This window comes from Prunus avium, chromosome 5 (genome assembly GCF_965620075.1).
Source record: "Prunus avium chromosome 5, drPruAviu1.hap1.1, whole genome shotgun sequence".
Classification (NCBI taxonomy): domain Eukaryota; kingdom Viridiplantae; phylum Streptophyta; class Magnoliopsida; order Rosales; family Rosaceae; genus Prunus; species Prunus avium.
Genome location: NC_142288.1, coordinates 20,684,723 through 20,703,146, shown reverse-complemented (window position 1 = coordinate 20,703,146; position 18,424 = coordinate 20,684,723). Strand labels below are relative to the sequence as shown.

Genomic DNA, 18,424 nt, shown 5'->3' with positions numbered 1-18,424 from the left:
ATTCTTACAATAAATGTTGTTGCGAAAAGTGTCAAATTTTTGTAATTTTCTTTTTTCTTACAATAAATGAGCTCATGCTGGAATTTAACGGGTGTCAAAACTCTATTGGTTTTAAGGAGGAGCTCATCCTCAATTTTAAGGAGTCAAGCCATGCTCGCTTAAAGGAAAATTTACTTTAATAGGAAATGGTATGAATTTGTTGATGAAATAAAGTTATCTACAATTTATTGGTAAAGTTAATTGTTTATAAGGAATGTTGGTTGCGTGAAGATGCATGCATGTAAAATATAAATCATAAAAGGGTAATATGGCATATGTTACAGAAAGAAAACAGCTAGGATATCATTTCGAGCAAAAAAAAGAACAGCTAGGACATGATTAAAAAAGACAGCTTAGAACTTTTATATCATATTATACTTTCCGGAAGAGAAACTTCTCAAAATCTCAAGAGGTGTTGCCTGTGCTTACAATTAAGAGTTGTTATCTTGAGATCTTATTGGAATTCTGATCTAATAAGGAGATTGCCCCTTCTCACTAACTCGTCCATCTTTCCTTTTTCTGTTTTTACAAAGTGAACTATTAGAATTTATAGGTAGGTGGATTCAATCACGGATGCAAGAGCGCGAGCACAGTACCATATTCAACTAGCCTTAATCTTAAAAGTATTGAGTAATGTTTAGTTTACTTAGGGATGCTCGCGCAGCATTTGAAATACAAGCTTTCAGGCGTAGTGACAATCTCTTGATGACCGATCATTACTAATATATTCAAATGCATTCTTATAATTAGACCTAACAAAATTATGAACACAAGAAAACACGATACGAAGAAGTACGTAAAATTAAGTGTTTGGGTCAAGCCATATTAATTGGGTTGAGATTTCTCCCATAACAGATAGAACAATAATAACACGATTATTAATAGGTCAGATTATTGTTTATTGGCGAGACACGATAGTGACATGTTATCTTTATTCAATATGCTTATGTTTTGTGAAAAATCTCTTAGCCTATAATTTATTTATTTCTTTCTTATGTATCGTTTTTGGAACTTTGGTTCAACATTTGTATGTAATGCGTTTGACATAAGTTTCCATCTTATTGTAAGATGCTTTCTTTATGTTATACTATTACTTGATATAAAATGGTAATTTTCTTATATTTTGGAGTTCTGTTGAAAAAATAAAGCAAAATGGGTAAACGGGTGAATCATGACATGATGACACGCAAATTTTTTAAATGGATTTGAGTTCATAACTTTAGACATGATAAGTTAACCGGAGAGGTCATGTTGAAGATAATTTCACACAACACGAAATGTTGTCAGGTCTACTTATAAGGTTACGATTACTGCCCAATTGTTGTTCTTCACTTGAAAGTAGTAGAACTCATATGTATGTATGCTCTTCAAAACTTATCACATAAAATAGGTAATAAATTCATTGCAGGCCTATAGCATTGTTTCACCGACAATTTCAATGTAAATGGTGGGTTAAGAGCGTTTTGAAATTTGAAGCATCAATGGAATTACCTTTGACACAATAAAGAAAGGTAAAGGTGAGAATCATTGTGTTAAGGGAAGAGGGATGACTTTGCCTTTATCTCACAAGTGACTAGAAATCAAACTACTCTTTTTCTAAAGGTTGCATGCATCTGATCCAAGCGGAGATCCAAAGCTTTGCTACTTTTTTTTTCCTGTGGGATAGGAGTACCACCAGCAGCATCACAATAAAATTTCAGAAAATTCTGCATTATATTTCCATATCTGAATGAAATTTTGTGTGTTCTCTGTTCTCTTACCTTAATCTGCACAAGTCCAGATTGAAGACCTTTTTTCAGCCAGATTTTGGAATTTCTTAGAGAGTGTAGCTTTCCCATGTTTACCAGATTCTCTGTTCTTGTTGGCCAATATACTTATGGTGTGCCATTGAAACTGAAAAAAAAAAAATATTTGATGAAAAATTGCAACTTTATTTTCAGGTTGAAATATGCTATATTTTTCCCAGTTAAATATACATTTTAAGGTAAAAAAAAAGAACAAGGGATTGCCCCAGCTCAGAAAGTAGAATTCCCTAGTTCCACTCAATTGAACCTTTGTAAAAATTGGTTAAATTCAAATTTATCTCAAAATAAACATTGAATACCTTTTCATTTCAGCTAATGTTACAAAAAGAATAAGTATGAACAAAAATGAAAGCAACTCAATGAGGAGGAGGTATGTACTCATGCTCAAGTGTTGGCGTTGTTCGAGTGCCCGATGCGGTAGGAGCTCTCACATGTCCAACCATTGATACCTGCAAAGCTTCCTCTTCATAAGCCCTTCTCTCCATTTCCTCCATCCTTGACCTCTTCTTCACCCTCACAAACATTGCCACCAGAAGCAGCCCCAAGAGAAAAACACCTAAAGCAGATCCAACTGAGCTACCTACTGCCACTTTCCACGGGCTCACTCTCTTGCTCTTGTTCAACTCCACTGGTGATGGCTTCTCAATGACCAACCCAAAATGGCCATGCCTTTTTGCAATACAAATGTAAGGTGAAGCCTCCTTTGCTAAAGCCACTTTGCCATGACCTTCAAAACTAGCACATAATGGCCTTGTACCCGATTCGTTGTTCACCCTTGTGATATTTCTGAAGTCTATCCTGATGGGTTTTTCTGCAGCTTCAATTCCAAGCTCAAAAGGGTTGCTGAAGTTCACATCAGTACCGGCATTATAAGCTAAGAGGCCTAGTATAGGGGAAACAAGCTGATAGCCAGATAAGTCATAATTGGCATAATATATAGAAGACCAATTGTAACCCAAGTTTTGTGTAACTATTATGACCCTCTCAACACATGGATGCACAGATACACCAAGGTCTAGATGAAATTCTTTTACCTGCGCACCATACCTTCGGAGACTACCACATCTGAATCTTGCTGTGTCAACTATGATGCCAGAGAAGTTTGCTGGTAAATTTACAGCGTGTAGAACTCCTGTCCTGAAGTGTGTGTCATAGGCCTTGAAGGTGTAGTCCCGGATGAGCAGGTCGAGTAGGCGAGCTGACTTGATCTTCTGAGCTTCTGTTTTTATTAACGCTATGGAGATGCATGAGAGAATTACCAATGTGAGAGAGAAGAGAGAGCCCATGTGAGAAAATGAGCTTGATTTTGAAGGATGAAGGTGGTAATAAATCATAAATGTACAATGGTTTTGCTTACTAAAAGAATGGCTATGGCTTGAATTCTATGAAAACTAGATCTAAATGAGTTTCTTTTTTTCCAGAGGATATAAACAGGTACAAGGTTGCAAAGAGTTAAGCTTATCACACTGTTTGAAGACTTTATAGCTCAGAAAAAGCTGAGGTGGATTAAAAGGTAAGCAAGTAAAAGGGAAAAGAAAGTTCTTACTTTGTTTCCCTTTATATAGGCCTTGGAGAGAATACAAGTTAGGTTTTGACATTTTTTATCCAAAACTAAAAGGTTGCCTGCTGTTTTCTGTAGGAGGGTTGGTCAATGCAAGACCTCACAAAATCAAGTTTGGACAACAGCAAAATATACATGCTTGTTTGTTTCCTTTAGAAACTAAAATTGGGCTCCCAAGAAAAAGAAAGTAAAATATTGAGGTGGGAAGGTTGAAGAAATGATGTTAAAGCCTTGGTGATGATGACACTTTGTGGAAAAAGGAAGAGAAAAAGGGAAGCTTGGCGTGCTTAGGCAATGAATTGAGAGGCCCTTTTTGGGGAGAAAGACTTTCATGAAACGGAGATAGCATTAGTTTGCTATCTCCGGCTAATAACGCTATAACACTCGTGATAACACTTTCACGTGACATAGTATTATTAGCCGATGTGGAAGGAGAGAGACTTTCATGCAACAGTCCTCAACTAATAACACAATTACACGTGGGATACCTTTTCCCGTTACAAGAAATGTTTTTGCCTTGGGAGGGCATAATATTGCTCCTAATTGTTCGTTTGATTTGATAACATGTTCCCCACTTTTAACCACTTTGTGGGGGTCACGTTTTAGCAAGCATGGCATTCCATTTGATTCCCCCTCTAATGGGACCACAATTCACATGGGATCAAACAAATTAAAAAAACATGACATGGTAGCAATGATCATGGTCTTGTGGGTGTTTTTGGTGATGCAATTATACTTGAGTGGTTTCTCTGTTTCTAATTTTATGACCCAATTTGAGATTTAGGATTGCAAACGTATTTCTTCTCTTCTTTGATGACTTCCCAATATGGCATTGAATCTTTAGAATGAATTATTATGTTTGTTTTATCAACTGTTAGATCACAGGATTGAAAACCAGAGAGTCTTTGACAATTTGGTTTTTGTTTTTGCAGGATAACAACATAAAGTGTGTGATGAAACATAAGACTTTTCATCCTTTGATACAAGAAAAGCCACACGTAAACTTTGTCATGGCTCTGAAATGCTTTTCAAATATATTCTTGGGACAAAAGCACTTTTCAAATTATTATATAGATGATATTTGCAGAGGCAGAGAACTTGTTTTTCAACCAAATAATGAAAACAAGCAGTTGTACTCTTAGCATGTGAACATTCTGCTCTCATTTTAGTGAGTAGAAATCACTTTAGTAAGGATATATATAAGATGCAAATTAACCAGAGGAAAATTTGCCCTGCATAAAAATTTTAAAATAAAATAAAAAAAGAAAGGGAAAATTTGCCAAGCCAAAGCAACAGAGAAAGGCCTTGCGGGCTTCATAAAAAGTAAGAAATTAAGAAAACAAAAAAGAGTCATAGATGGCATAAATATCTCTCATGATCTGCTTGTTGGGCATCAATGGAAGTTCACATTTGCATTGTAAGTCAAACCCACATTCCAGTTTGAAGGAGCAACATTCCATGCTATTATAGTCTCCTTGGATGTGTAGGAAGTGATCCTGAAAGAGAGAGCTTGGCCTCCCAAGGTTGCAAAGGCCTGGTATGAAGCTCCCCAGTTATGGCTCATTTGGATCCACCCTGATCTGCTTCCCTTCACCCACATGTTTGCAATGTCACCCCCTCCTGCTACATTCATCACATACACCAACAACCAGTACCCATTTCCCTGGAAAGAGAATCGAAGCCCCCCGGCCCTTATGCATGGTACTCTGCAAGGAAATAGCATAGATGATTGAGAACTCCATGAGAAAAATTGATGTATAACATGCTCTTATAACCATATGTTTGAAATCTTTGTGTATACTAACTCACGTAACAAGAGAGATAAAAAAGACAATATTACATCAATGAAATGTATTATGAAGCTTTAAGGGCTTATGTTGTACCTGCGGTACATGACTGGGACAATGCCAGCCTTCCACTGAGCAATTTTCATGAAAGCGGGCTTGGACATATCAAAATGGGTCCGAGGCGGGTTGCACCAGCCACCGGCGTTGGAGTCTTGGGACCAGTTTGGTGGACAAAGGTTGGTAGCGGTCACCGTGGTGAATTGAACATTTCTAAAGCATGCACTAGCCCCATAACATTTTATCTGGTAACAAGTTCCACAAGCATATCCATTGTTGAATAGTGTCGAGCTCAATGCTGCTGTGTCTGTGCCATACCCATTAACGAACAAGTTTCCATACCCACAAGCTCCACCTAAAACCCCCCAGAAAAAAAAAAATTAACATCAAGGATTTAGTAATAATTAAAGCATAAACTACTTATGTGACATCACCAATAATGGTAACGTAGTTAGAGTCTGACAAGAGATCATTTTAGTAAGTAAAGAGCATACATACCCATGGTATCGGAGGCAGTCTCGTCACCGTAAAAAGTAGCATGGGCAAGGTGCCACGGGCTAGGTCGGTAAACGACCTTTGCAACCACCGTTCTGCTTAGGGCTACCAGCATCCATGATGTGAAGAGGAAGCTAAAGCTCCATGAAGGAAGGAAAGAAGCCATGGCTGTGTTGGTAGAGGTTTCTTTGAGACCCTTTAGGATAAAAAGTACCAAGTTTAATGCCCTTTGGTACGTATTGTATGCCTTATATAATGTTCAACTACATGACACTGAGGTTGCTAGAAACGACTTCGTGGCCCCAACGAAGGTTATGCCCTTCAGTTAGTCAAAGCAAGAGTTTTTTTTTAAATTGCTCACGCAATGAATATATTTTGAGGGCTTCAATTTATGAAATATTTTATGGTGCCAAACGTTGTTATTTGCATTTTAGAACGTTGATAAATAATTAAACATTATGTAACGAATATTACATTATTTTTTATAATATATTTCAAATTCTTATTCTCTTGGGGGGTATTTGAGTTTGTTGATGGAATTTTAAGTTAGTGCCCAATTGTATGAAAAAGGATACATTGTGTTTGGCTACATTAGTGTCCTTTTTTCTCAAATGTTTTTTAAGTCAAAGTTTTAAAAATCATATATCACATTTAATCAGTTGAATGCTATGCACAAATGACAAATACTGATTTGACTTTTAATATTATAGATTATATGTTAATTTGGGGAGGTTATCTAGACACAAACACAATTAATTATAATCTAGTTAAGGAATTTTAAGTGGTTGTACTACTATTTTGGTCTCTCAATTTTCACTAAAATTCAATTTTAGATTAGAAACATCCTAATTTTTTCAAGTTGACGAGAGTAAAAAGTATTTATTTTTTTCTATTTGAATCCCGCACTTCTCTTTGTTCATTCCATATTCTAAGTTTACCCCAACTTCTAATTTAAATTTTCACAATTTCTAAGAAAACCTCACTATTTTCCCAAACTACCCTCAAATACACAACCAGCAAAAAAAATAAAAAATAAAAAAGTTTTTCTATTTAAACCCCACACTTTTAATTAAATAGATAAAGAGAAACATTAAAATTATTCGAAAACTATATGGCAACTTCACCCTTGGGGCCGACATATCTACTGTATGAATCAAATGGGAAACAAATGCAATGGACAATAAGTGTGTTTTAAAGTTCAAATTATATTTTTTTTTGAGTTTTTCTATTTAAACCCCACATTTTTCGGATTTACTTTTTTTTGTTCATTCCAATACTTAAATCATTAAACTCTTAAATTTCATTATTGGGGTTGACATATGAACTGAAAAGTCGGATATATTAAACAAAAGGAAGAAAACAAGATTATTACAGCCAATCAATCAACAAGCCTTTCCATCAGCTCCCACGTAACTTTTACAAAGGTAGGCTCCTCAACATTCTATGTTTTTAAAAGAAAAAAGTAATCTGGCAGTAGGATGTAGAGGAGTTTGTATTTTTCTAAAACTCAATATGAAGAGTGGTGGGGTATCTGGGTATAGATGTACGAGGGTTAAGTATTAAGTTGGATAACCTTTTTTGTCTTTTTACACAATGATAAAACTTAATAATTTAATGATTTAAGTATTGGGGTGAACAAAGAGAAGTGCGGAGTTTAAATAGAAAAACTGAAGAAAAAAAAAATTATTTTTTATACAAGCGATATTTGAAAAGATGAGGAATCGAATTTAGGACCATGAATACAAGGGTAAAAATACTCTCACTTGAACTACAAGTCTTTTGCAAAGAATAGTTTTTTTTAGTACAAGCGATAATCTAAATTAGAGGAGAGAAGAGTATCTCACACACACATACAACTAAGACGTCATGAGAGTTCAGACCTAAGGCCTCTTATCTACAAATCAAGGCTCTTTTCCACTAGGCGCAAAGAATAGTTTTCTTAACTTTGGAAGAAACGAGTCATTTTCTACAAAGGTTTTAAATGTCTGGGTTATTTCACCATAAAACTCAAATAACAGTTTTGGATTTATATAATATTTATAGAGTGATTGGCAACTCCATGGGCTCTTTCGGACCCTTTGGGCTAAAGGCCCATGACCCGTAGTTTTCTCAGTACAGTACAAATTCTACTACCTCAACCCAAAATCCCAAAATTCATACCCGAAAACCCGAAATCATTCTCGAACCAAAAACTCAGGGAAGGCAACAATGGAGAGGAGAAACAGAGACGACAAGATGGGCGGACCGGGTCCCCAGAACCAAGCCCAGACCCGAGGTCCACCCGGCAGACCCCTCCCTCCTCCTCCTCCTCACTCTAGGGGTCCACCGCCCCCGCCCCCTCCCCGCCTCGAGCCCGTCGACCGTGAAAAGGTCCTCCCTTTCAAGCTCTGCTGTTTGCTTCTTTAGGGTTTCTATGTTTTTCAAATTTTGTTTTCAACTTACTTTCTTGCTGGTTTATGTGCAGACTTGCCCTTTGTTGCTTCGGGTTTTCACTAAGGTATGTGCAAGTCCAGTTAGTGTTTTATTGATTTATTTTAGTTTTTAAGTATTTTATTGTTGTCAAATTGGGTTTCGGATATTGGTCATGACTGGGTAGTAGTCAGCTTCTTCTTGTGCTAATTCTTTTTCTATATTCAAAATCAGATGACCCTTTTAAAACTTCATTCTTTACTTGACTTAAGGTCTTTTTGTGGAAGTAGATATTGTTGATTTTGTTGCAGAGTAGTGTTAGAAAAGCATTTGGGTTAGAGAGTGAAAGGGAAACGATTGAAAACTTGTTCTTACAAATGTGCTTATGAAGTCCCCACTCTGAACTACATATATTAGTGGCTCACTCTCTCTTGGCCTTTAACATGGTTGCTCTAACTAGGCTCTGAAATTAGTTCGGTAGAAAGTTATGGTGGTGATTCTGAGATAAGATTTGGAAGGGGGAAAGAGAATTACATTGGGTTTCCTGTACCATCATAAGCAGTAATAATTTGGTTTTGAAGTATGGAGAAACTCACGTTGTACGAGAATTTAGCAGCAGTGTTAGTGAGGGAAGTCAATGTTAATATAAAGGAAATGAAAGAGACATATGGTTTGGCTGATGACTGATGATATTCCGATTTAGCATTTTACAATTTCATTTAACGTATCTTTCTGCAGATTGGAAGTCATCATAATAATGAGGATTTTGCAGTCAGAGGCAAGGAACCCAAAGATGAGGTCCAAATTTATACATGGAAAGACGCGACACTTCGCGAGCTAACTGATCTTGTATGTGGTGCATTCTTTATATTGTCATGCCATGCTATACTCTTTGCCATATTTGGTTGAATAATTTTATATTACTTGCTCCAAAGATGATTCTAGTTCTTTGTCAGGTCAAAGAGATTGCTCCAGAGGCTAGGAGAAGAAATGCAAAACTTTCTTTTGCTTTTGTATACCCTGACAGGCGCGGTCATTTTGTGGTGAAAACGGTACTTACTACCTTCTCACTTGGTGATATATGCATGTATTATGATACATTTTATGTTTTCAAATCAAGCTATCAAGACTTTCTTTATGCTCCACTTTACAGATAAATGAATCTTCTTTTCTGCTTCAACTGAAACTTATGCTCATTAATGTGAAAAGCTTATGTCCTATCAAAAGAAAAAAGTGAATTTCATATGTATCTTTTCACCTCTTTTAAATTTGTTTTCTATCACATGTGGCATATTCGATGGGCGTGTATACAGGATGATATTGATACAGAGTATAGGTAGGTTGGAAACAATATAGCTTAGGTACAGATGCAGTTGAGCCGTGTATATTATGATCTATACATCATCATAGATACACCACTCGTGTACTTATGCACATTAATTTAATTTGTGATTTTTAAAAATTGTGTGTTTCTCTAATTTCTAAAGGTTGGGATGACACATTCTTATGGAAATGGTAGAAATCCGGATGAGAACAAGGCATTGAATGATTTTAACTTCCAGGTAAAGTGAAATTTTATATCAGAATTTATTGTGTTCAACCAAAAAGGGAACGATGGGTGTTCTCACTTCTTTCCGTTCAATGATGTAGATTGGGGATTATTTAGATGTGGCGGTCCTATAGAGAAGATGGTGGTTGCTGCATCAGCTGTGATGTTTTTACAATGGCAGCATCTCAGATGGATTGAGTAGGAAGGAGCGAGCCTGTCTCATGTTTTTCCACCTTTAGAGTTGATTTGTTGCCCATTATTGTGGATGTATTAATATGCTTTATCTGCCTTTACTCAACCGTCTTGTGGAGGCCGTTCTGTATGTCGTATGGATGTTGAAACGCTTCAGGAAGTATTCTTGTAATCTTAGTACTATTGGTTTTTCAGTTCTTGGTACATGAGAAAACACTATCATATATTAGATGGACAATTTTTTAAGTATTTATTACTGGCAATAGGCAGGCATGATTAAGATTTTATTTTATTTTTAATACAAGTGATATTAGGAAGGAGGGGGAATCGAAGGTGCATGAGTAGATGTAGTTAACCAGTTGAGTTATAGGCCCCTTGTCGATGAAGCTTTAGTTATGCAGTCTGCATAACGGCCATAATGTACAAAGAGCTGTGGTCCTGTGGACCATAATTTGTACAAAAGTTACTAAGTAAGTAATTGCGATCAACTCTGTGGGGCTTAGTATACGCATTTCAGTCCAGAGAGGGTTATTTGTAGACAACCCAAATATAGAGAGAAGAAAATGCTTCACAACTGAGTTATTGTCAAAATTTGGAATTTAAGATCGCACGATAAGCGTGAAAGCTGAACTATCTGATCATGATATCTTCTCTCCTTGTATTCATATTCACAATCAACTGCTGAGATTTTCGAAGATCCAAAGAAGAACAAAAAACTACTGTTCGAGTATATTATTCAGCACAAGAAACCACTTACACAATGCAAGTGCTGATTTATGCATTACTTTTTATGCTACATAATTGAGTTGGGTAGATAATATACGTACTCCCAAGTTCCAAATTCTAATCAAGTATTGCTTCCTTCTGGCAATGTAATCAAACGCGTGTTTGAATCATAAACCAACGGAGTTTCACAGCTGCAGTCAAATATTACTCATAACAGTTAAAACTAAAGGGAACAAAAACAAGGAAACGTGGATACTAGAATCAAAGATTTTCCTAAGATCAGTTGTCCACGTGCAAGTGGCCGGCTCTCAGTCACTGATGCAATGTAGGTTCCACGTGCATCAACGGCTGAGAGTCGTCCATTTGATAGTGGGTGACTGACCCGAGCATTGCTCATAGAATCAATGGTTAGCTGTTTACTCACTTTGAGCATTTAATGGTGTTGGTAGCACCGCCGTTTGAAATGGATAGTATGGTCCCAAAGAAGGACACATTCTCTGTACCACAGTTTGGACAAGGGCCCTATAAAATAAATATTACATGTTAATAGCAATATAGCATCAACAACATCAGATACATAATATTTTCATATAACTTATAAGAAGTTAAGAACTAACATTTGACAACACAAATTCTCTGTACCTTTAAGATCAGAACATCCTTCACAATCAGTTTGGTGAGTGCCTGAGCTAAATAAACTATGACTGGAACAGCGGCAAACCATGTGAAAATGAAGCTGTATGGCTCTGGCAGCTGCAGCCCAAGAATTTATGAAAGGTTGTGTTAAAAGAGAGCACATCCAAAAAACAATGACTTTTAGCTATCCCAAAATATGTGTGAAATTAGAACAAGGAACTCTGGATATGGTGAATGCTTACCTCCAAAAGATATGTGATTTCGAACCCAGTTACATCATCCAGGAAGAAGAACCTAGCAGATCAGGACACAAGGAAAGTTCACCAGAGTTTCAATAAATAAAAAATAGGAAAGGCATAATTTTTAAGTTTGAACAGAGTCAAAAAATAAAAATCAGTTTCTACTTTCTAATCATTTTCACGAGGAAGTTGATTAAAATGAAAACAAGAAAAATGATGCAGTATTATATAGAATAGCCCAACTTGTTATAAGAATATATCCCTTCACTCAAAGAAGAGCTGTGAAGCAGAATAACAAAGCATTCTCAAAACAAACTCTTTTAGGTTCACATGCATTAAAGCTGCAGCTATGGGATTGTGAGTTTTAAGCCTACATTTGATGATATGATCATATAACTTACGCTGCTAGGGCAACAACAGTCGCTGGGACATTCAGCAGGAGCATCTTCAAATAGTCAACAGTCAGGTCACTATAAACCTGTTGGAAGCAAATTCATCAGTACAAGCACAGCCCTGTTTTGCCCATTTACGCCTTCATTTGTGCAAGCAAGTTAATCAGTGTACAAGTCCCGTCTAGAGAGCTGGGACTTATAAGAACTGGCTTTGACTCAGCTCCGATTCAGTCCAAGTGGAGCCACAAAACAAGGCCAAGGGTATACAGGGGTAAATGCATACAATTGATACACAGAGAAAGAGCAAGAAAACTGAGCATTTCACACCTTTCTGGTACGGAGACTGCATCTGGGACCCTCAACTACAATATCACTCCCTTCCGTCTGCAAAATAAAAGAGTGAGCTAAAGCATACATATGGAGAGGCCATTGAAGACATGAAACCAACCAACAAAAACAAACCTTTAGCCTCATCTTCAGTTTATCATACTCTTTGTCTGTCAGAATTGGGTTCCCAGACACATAGGCCATTGAAGCTTCCAAAAACTTCTGTTCATCAGAGCCTGCATGGTAAAATAAAACAAGAGAAACTGAATTTAAATCTTAAAAAAATATGAACATATGAAATTCAAGATATTGAGATATCAAGTCCCATTCAAAAACAAAAGAAGGGGTCCATACTTAGCATGACAACGCTGCTGCCTTCCCACATTAGTTCTTCCTTGAGATTATCAAATTCCTCATTTGACATAATAGCTTTACCATCGTAATAGAATGACTTTAAAATGAAAAAGAAGAAGAAGAAGAAGAAGAAGAAAAATAGTCAGTATCTTGAACACAGATAGATAACTTCTAGAACAAGGTAACTGATGGAGCCATTGCACTTTTTGCCTACATTAGTTGCTCAAGGCGACCGAGATCCAGATTTAGTATTTTCTTGTATCTCTTTGTCCATAGAATCATAATGTGTCTAAAAGAAAACACTACAGCAATATAAAGCATTGAAATGCAGTGTAGAATTACTTGTAGAGCTTGAAGAAAGTCTTGTTCAAGTTCACCCAAGGACTTCTTCCCTTTCTTGTCTATGCTACAATATTGCAGGATCTTGCCATCAAAAACTTCCTCGTCTTCAACCTTGTCTGAAACAAAGACATTGGAATTGACTCGAGAAATTTCAAAGGAAAACCAAGCAAGAAGTTTAAATTTAAGCACGATAAACTTATTTGTGAACATTGACTACATTGCTTTCTACAAAGGTGACATGGAGGTAGAAAACAAATTATGTAGATGATCCCCATATTGATAAGAAATGTGATCAGTAAATGTGGTATATATTGCAAAGAGGGAAAAAAAAACCTATTCCACATTATGGAGTAAATTTCACATGGCGACACTTGTCCGTGCAAGTAAGAAAAAATTTAAAACTGAATCATGAACAAGTCCCTAATTTTCTTTTGCACTACATTAAGAAAAAAATCTAAGTTGATCATTTTGTTTTGTTACATATTCTTTCATGACTTGGGAGATATAAGAACGAACCCATTTACAATATTATCTATTAACTAAGCACACCCTTTATAGTAAGCAAAGTGTTCAATTCATAACACAATGATATAGCAGTGAACTTGAAATTGATTACTTAATTAGTTAATTTCAATCATCATACACAATGCTCAATCAATTTCATTCTCATAAATTTTTTTTTATTAATTTCATTCAATAATTACACAAAACTTAAACCAACAAGCACCAAACACCAATTTCAAAGCCTCAAATGGACGCAAGGGGCTCGTAGGTCAAGTGGTTAAGATCATTTACCCATGCACCCGAAGTTCTAGGTTTGATTCCCCATCCCGAAATATCGCTTGTATAAAATTAAAAAATAATAATAAAAAAGCCTCAAATTGACAGATGATCCTAACCTTGTCGTTGGTCAGCAGTAGCCTTAGAGGGAAGAACCAGAAGCCGGCGCCGGAGACATAGCTGCCTCCCTCTGAACTGAAAAGACTCAACCCTTGTGGAGGGAGAAGAAACAGAAACAAAGGGTCTCTGACTAGAGGGATTAAAAGGGGTTGGAGATGTTAAGGTGAAGGCTAATTTGGTAGCCATTGGAAGTGAGAAAATGGCCACTAATCCTCTGTTTACAGAATGAGCAGAGCAGTAAATGGAGACCAAGATTTTGGGTTATCTGATTTTTGGTAATCTGAATTTAGGTTCATTTTTTTTTTCTTTTTTGGATGTTTGGAGGGAAAGCAGAGAGAAAAATCATATGAGGAGATAAGGTGACCGGGGAATGTGTGGAGGGAATCCAACGGCTTTTTTGTCGACACTTATCAAACGAAACAGTTCTAGTCTCACAAATGTTTTCAACACCACGTCCCTATGTTTGGAAACTTATGCTTTTTATGTCAATAACGCTCCGGCATCAATTTATTTGTCAACATTTTGATACCAATACATGTGGCACATGATATGTTAGAGTAAGAGCATCCACAGTGGGGGGTGTATATGGGGGTGTATGTTAAATATACACCCCGAGTCATCGGAATCGTCTCCAATGGTGAGATGTAAATGTATGTAAATATACATCACCATCATGGGGATGTAAAATAAATTGTATATTTACATCCATTTTTACATCCCTTGCAGGCGGGACCCACCCGAGAAAAGAGAACAAAAATGAAGAAAAGTCAACATAAAAGGCTGGGACCCACGGCTACACCCCCGAATTTACACCCCCCACTGGAGCAAAAAACATATTTACACCCCCCGGAGGTGTAAAGGGGATGTAAAAGTGGCTTTACACCCCCGAATTTACACTCCCCCACTGTGGATGCTCTAACAAAAAGAATTTAGATCCCCTCTTCCCCTCGATCTACTGTACTCCTCTTGTTGTAAGTTTGTGCCTTTCTGTTTATCGGCTTTGTATTTCTCTCGGCTTTTTGCCTGCTTGTTATGAAATTCCATCTTTTAGACCCATAAAACAAAAACATGGTTGCCATGTCATGTGATGTGGCATATGTATTGATATCAAAAAGTTAGTAAACAAGTTGGTGCTCGTAGCATTATTGTATTATTATTGCATATTTACGTAAAATTTATATATTATTAAAAAAGAGTACTGCTAAACGAACCCTAAAATTAAATGAGTACACCATATGATCTAAGAACACCCTAATATTTTAATCAAAATGTAAAATTAACTAAGTACACCCTATTTAACTACAAAAAATATCCCTGATACACCCTAATACAATCTATCACACAACACCCTAATACAATCTATCACACAACACCCTAATACCAATCCTAAACAAGATTTCTCTTTTACATGAATTCATGCTCTCTTTTCAGATTTTGAGTTTGCATCAAATCTTTAATTTCGTAAGTTGCTGTAGATTTACTAGCTCCTCAATTCAAAGCTTCATCATCTTACTTCTATTTTCAGCGGAACACCATATCTTTCATCACCAATCATCTTTTGTTTCTTTGTTTTTGGTCGAAGGTAGATGTGACTTCATAAAAGGCAGCAAGCCAATGAGGAGATACATCTGATGATAAGCAAATACCAAAATGGAAAGGCAAGATAAACAATTGGAAAGAAAATGGGGCTACAACTCCAACCAGTGAAAAGAAGAGAGGGCCAAATTGATTTAGAGAGAAACATAATCAAAGAAGTGACCCCAATAAGCCAGCGTCAGTCTTCAAACCAAAATACAGTTATAGTTCTTGAGGTGGACATGGAAGGCCATCATTGTTAAGCACTAGTAATCTTGAACGAAGGAATTCGATGAGAAAATCTATATAGCTCATTAGGTGGTACTTGAAACAAGATAACCCCCATGATTCACTTTGCTGAAACAAGCTAACAAATCCTTTTACTGGCACCAAACAACACGAAAGTTTATTTGCGTTTGATTACGGTTGAATATGATGAATAGGGTGTACTTATTAAAATTATTTTTGTTTCACAATTCAATATATCCTTTTTGGTCATTTTATATTAGGGTAAATTTGTAATTCAATAAATAGTTTGATAGTAGGGTGTACTCAGTTAATTTTAGGATTCGTATAGCAGCACTCTTAAAAAATTATATATAATTAAGTAATTAACCGTCCATGTCCATCATGTCAACTGTAGATACTTTTCTTGTCAAGATTGAGTGAGCAAGATTTCTGATGCTTTCTCCATATATATTTTTTTTTGGACAAGATGCTTTCTCCAGATTGGCCTTTTCTCCTCATGCACGCGTAACACAAGGTGCCCACGTGGGTAGGTGGGGTTTCAGTGTGTGACGCGTTTGTTGTCATGCTATTTGCATGTTTCCAATGCCAATGCCTTCTGAATTTGTGTGATTCTTACTATTTTGCTTCAATAATCTTATTGTTTTTGTTTTGGTCTGGTCATGAATCCTAATTTAGTTATGAGGCCACGAATCCTTTTATACAAATTTATAAATAAACTCAATCCTAGACATGTATTTATAAAAAAACTCAAACACTATTTAAACATAGAAACACACCCAAAATCAACAATTGTATATTTTTTGGGTGTGTTTATAAATGGATTTTGAGTGTGTGTAATTATGGGTTTTGGGTGTGTTTATAAAGTGTTTTGGGTGTTGGGTTTTTTTATAATTTCAGCCCCCATTTTGGGTGTTTTAGTGAAACTCCCATCTTTTTAAGTGTTCAATTTGTCTTCTACTGTCAAATTTGTTAAATTTTTTCATCAATTTTAGGATTATTTGTGTCCGCTCATAAGGCATTTTTAAGTACGAATTTGGCCCAGCCCACTTGGAAGAATTTAAGAATTGGCCCGGCACATGTTACTAAATATATTTGGTACCACAAAACCCAAAAAAGTTAGAAATAGCAAAGCACCAAATTCAAGAAGACTATAAACATAGTCTTCCATGTTCTTAATCATGAATAGGGTTTTTTTCCTTTTTCATGTTTGCGTTGAATTAAATTATATATACTACCAAATTGACAAATACTAGTCTTGGAGAGAAGAGAAGAACATATATATACCAAATTAATGATGAGATATTTAATCATATACCCATTTTTAGCACTAATAATATAGATAAACCTCACATCATTTAATTTCTATAAACAAACCCAAAAAATGATAACTGACCCTATTGAATTTAATTTTGATTATTAAATTACTTTGATACCCTATTGAGTATTTTGGGTTTTTTTAATGAGGTTTTGAGGTTGGGTTTGTTTTAAAAAATTAATTGCAATTTTGTAATTTATAAGAAGTTAAAAGTCTCTTTGTTAGGCCATCCCCAATGGTTGGGGCTCTAAAAAGGGTTTATAGAGCCCCATTTAGAGCTCCGATGGAATATTTGGGGCTCTAAAGGCATCTCTCCCACAATGAGAGACTCTATATTCGGGGCTCTATATTAAGGATTTGATATTTTTTTTATGATATAATTTAATTTAGGTGCTATTTTTGTTTTTTGTTAACTTATTTACGTTAGTGTTTTTTTTGTGAACATTTCAACCCAAAAAAATAAAAAATTGGACAAAATTTGAAAACATGGTTAAAAAAAAATAAACCTAGCCATTTAGAACTTGAGGGTCGTAGCCTGAGTTAACTTTACCCAAAAAAAACAAAAAACAATGAGACAAGCTTGTTGCAATTGGCCAATTGATTAAAAAAATAGAAAAAGTAGTCAGCAACTATCAAAATGGGCGAGTATGACTCTGTTGAGTCGCAAGGCAAGTGCTCCAAATAATTGTTGGGCTGGCAGCTTTTTCCAAATGTGGTCCCCACCGGGTTTCAGGGGCTGCAACTAGGTACACAGATACAGATTTAGCTTCAGCTCCGGTTAGGCTCTACCATTTAGAGCCCCAAAATTATACCATTGGGGATGGTTTTTTTCGAAAAATTGCTATTTATTAGAGCCCAAAGGTGGTGCAGCCCATTTTAAAGCCCCCATTGGGGATGGCCTTATGTTGTAAATGGGCTTTGGATGTGTTTATGAAGTCTATTTCATATAGAGTATTTTTATAATTTGAGTTCTTATATTGAGTATAATAGTGAATTTCCTTGCACGAGTGTGAGACTGAGAATTCAGAATTCTTCTTGCTTGATTAACTGCATGTGTGGGGAGGTTTGTTTGGTTGGAAGGATGATTAGTTGGACTCGATAATTTTCCCAATTTTGCGGAAAAATGACTATTAATATTAATTTGTTTTATTTGGTTATTATGGTGGTAATTGCTTTAATTCCAAAAAACGTAAGTATCAGATTTGACATGGGAAATGACTAACATGTGAAAACTGTCAAATGATTGATATACAATAAAAGCTAATGATAAAATATTTTGAAAATTAAAAACAATAAAAGCTTTTGACTTTTTCATTTTGCTTTTACTAAACCCCATGTTATTTTTTACTTTTTTTGTTTTTCTGCCAGTAAGTAGTGTAAGAGCATCTCCAACCGATATGTCAAAAGTGCCATATAGACATTTAACAGCTAGAAATAATATTTCACACACTCCAACCGATGTGTCAAAGCTGATG

The 18,424-nt window shown here is 35.9% G+C and overlaps 4 protein-coding genes across 6 annotated transcripts; 1 reads left to right on the top strand and 3 right to left on the bottom strand.

Moving 5' to 3' along the window:
• Window positions 1–1,396: 1,396 nt before the first annotated feature.
• Window positions 1,397–3,399, bottom strand: LOC110747816 (uncharacterized). 2 transcript variants are annotated; one of them, XR_002525316.2, is made up of 3 exons: window positions 2,223–3,399; window positions 1,800–1,932; window positions 1,397–1,694 (listed from the first exon to the last, which is right to left on the bottom strand). XR_002525316.2 is itself a non-coding variant. In XM_021947910.2 (2 exons), the coding sequence occupies exons 1-2, from the start codon at window positions 3,176–3,178 to the stop codon at window positions 1,914–1,916; spliced, it is 975 nt and encodes a 324-aa protein (XP_021803602.1). In that variant the 5' UTR covers window positions 3,179–3,399; the 3' UTR covers window positions 1,706–1,913. The 2 variants fall into 2 exon arrangements, 1 of the variants encoding a protein (XP_021803602.1); XM_021947910.2 differs by lacking the exon at window positions 1,397–1,694 and having other exon boundaries at window positions 1,706–1,932.
• A 1,323-nt stretch (window positions 3,400–4,722) lies between these two features.
• On the bottom strand, window positions 4,723–5,934 carry LOC110747803 (expansin-A7-like). Its single transcript, XM_021947902.2, has 3 exons — window positions 5,748–5,934; window positions 5,289–5,604; window positions 4,723–5,111 (listed from the first exon to the last, which is right to left on the bottom strand). The coding sequence occupies exons 1-3, from the start codon at window positions 5,908–5,910 to the stop codon at window positions 4,799–4,801; spliced, it is 792 nt and encodes a 263-aa protein (XP_021803594.1). The 5' UTR covers window positions 5,911–5,934; the 3' UTR covers window positions 4,723–4,798.
• A 1,955-nt stretch (window positions 5,935–7,889) lies between these two features.
• On the top strand, window positions 7,890–10,143 carry LOC110747792 (histone deacetylase complex subunit SAP18). Its single transcript, XM_021947893.2, has 6 exons — window positions 7,890–8,114; window positions 8,209–8,241; window positions 8,892–9,002; window positions 9,110–9,205; window positions 9,641–9,715; window positions 9,804–10,143. The coding sequence occupies exons 1-6, from the start codon at window positions 7,953–7,955 to the stop codon at window positions 9,834–9,836; spliced, it is 510 nt and encodes a 169-aa protein (XP_021803585.1). The 5' UTR covers window positions 7,890–7,952; the 3' UTR covers window positions 9,837–10,143.
• Window positions 10,144–10,513: 370 nt separating this feature from the next.
• Window positions 10,514–14,215, bottom strand: LOC110747778 (PGR5-like protein 1A, chloroplastic). 2 transcript variants are annotated; one of them, XM_021947886.2, is made up of 10 exons: window positions 13,810–14,213; window positions 12,911–13,026; window positions 12,569–12,665; window positions 12,350–12,450; window positions 12,215–12,271; window positions 11,897–11,973; window positions 11,499–11,550; window positions 11,263–11,373; window positions 11,045–11,142; window positions 10,514–10,811 (listed from the first exon to the last, which is right to left on the bottom strand). In XM_021947886.2, the coding sequence occupies exons 1-10, from the start codon at window positions 13,994–13,996 to the stop codon at window positions 10,742–10,744; spliced, it is 966 nt and encodes a 321-aa protein (XP_021803578.1). In that variant the 5' UTR covers window positions 13,997–14,213; the 3' UTR covers window positions 10,514–10,741. The 2 variants fall into 2 exon arrangements, with proteins under 2 accessions (XP_021803578.1, XP_088109541.1); XM_088253415.1 differs by lacking the exon at window positions 10,514–10,811 and having other exon boundaries at window positions 11,041–11,142; window positions 13,810–14,215.
• Window positions 14,216–18,424: the final 4,209 nt, after the last annotated feature.

Excerpts from the sequence above, each read along its gene's own strand:
- LOC110747816 (XM_021947910.2), bottom strand. The coding sequence starts at position 3,178 with ATGATTTATTACCACCTTCATCCTTCAAAATCAAGCTCATTTTCTCAC.
- LOC110747803 (XM_021947902.2), bottom strand. The coding sequence starts at position 5,910 with ATGGCTTCTTTCCTTCCTTCATGGAGCTTTAGCTTCCTCTTCACATCA. Across the intron at positions 5,605-5,747 it reads GACTGCCTCCGATACCATGG|GTGGAGCTTGTGGGTATGGA; the intron begins GTATGTATGCTC and ends GGGGGGTTTTAG. Across the intron at positions 5,112-5,288 it reads GTCCCAGTCATGTACCGCAG|AGTACCATGCATAAGGGCCG; the intron begins GTACAACATAAG and ends ATTTCCTTGCAG.
- LOC110747792 (XM_021947893.2), top strand. The coding sequence starts at position 7,953 with ATGGAGAGGAGAAACAGAGACGACAAGATGGGCGGACCGGGTCCCCAG. Across the intron at positions 8,115-8,208 it reads AGCCCGTCGACCGTGAAAAG|ACTTGCCCTTTGTTGCTTCG; the intron begins GTCCTCCCTTTC and ends GTTTATGTGCAG. Across the intron at positions 9,716-9,803 it reads TGAATGATTTTAACTTCCAG|ATTGGGGATTATTTAGATGT; the intron begins GTAAAGTGAAAT and ends TCAATGATGTAG.
- LOC110747778 (XM_021947886.2), bottom strand. The coding sequence starts at position 13,996 with ATGGCTACCAAATTAGCCTTCACCTTAACATCTCCAACCCCTTTTAAT. Across the intron at positions 11,551-11,896 it reads ACTGTTGTTGCCCTAGCAGC|GTTCTTCTTCCTGGATGATG; the intron begins GTAAGTTATATG and ends CTGATCTGCTAG. Across the intron at positions 11,143-11,262 it reads AGGATGTTCTGATCTTAAAG|GGCCCTTGTCCAAACTGTGG; the intron begins GTACAGAGAATT and ends TTTATTTTATAG.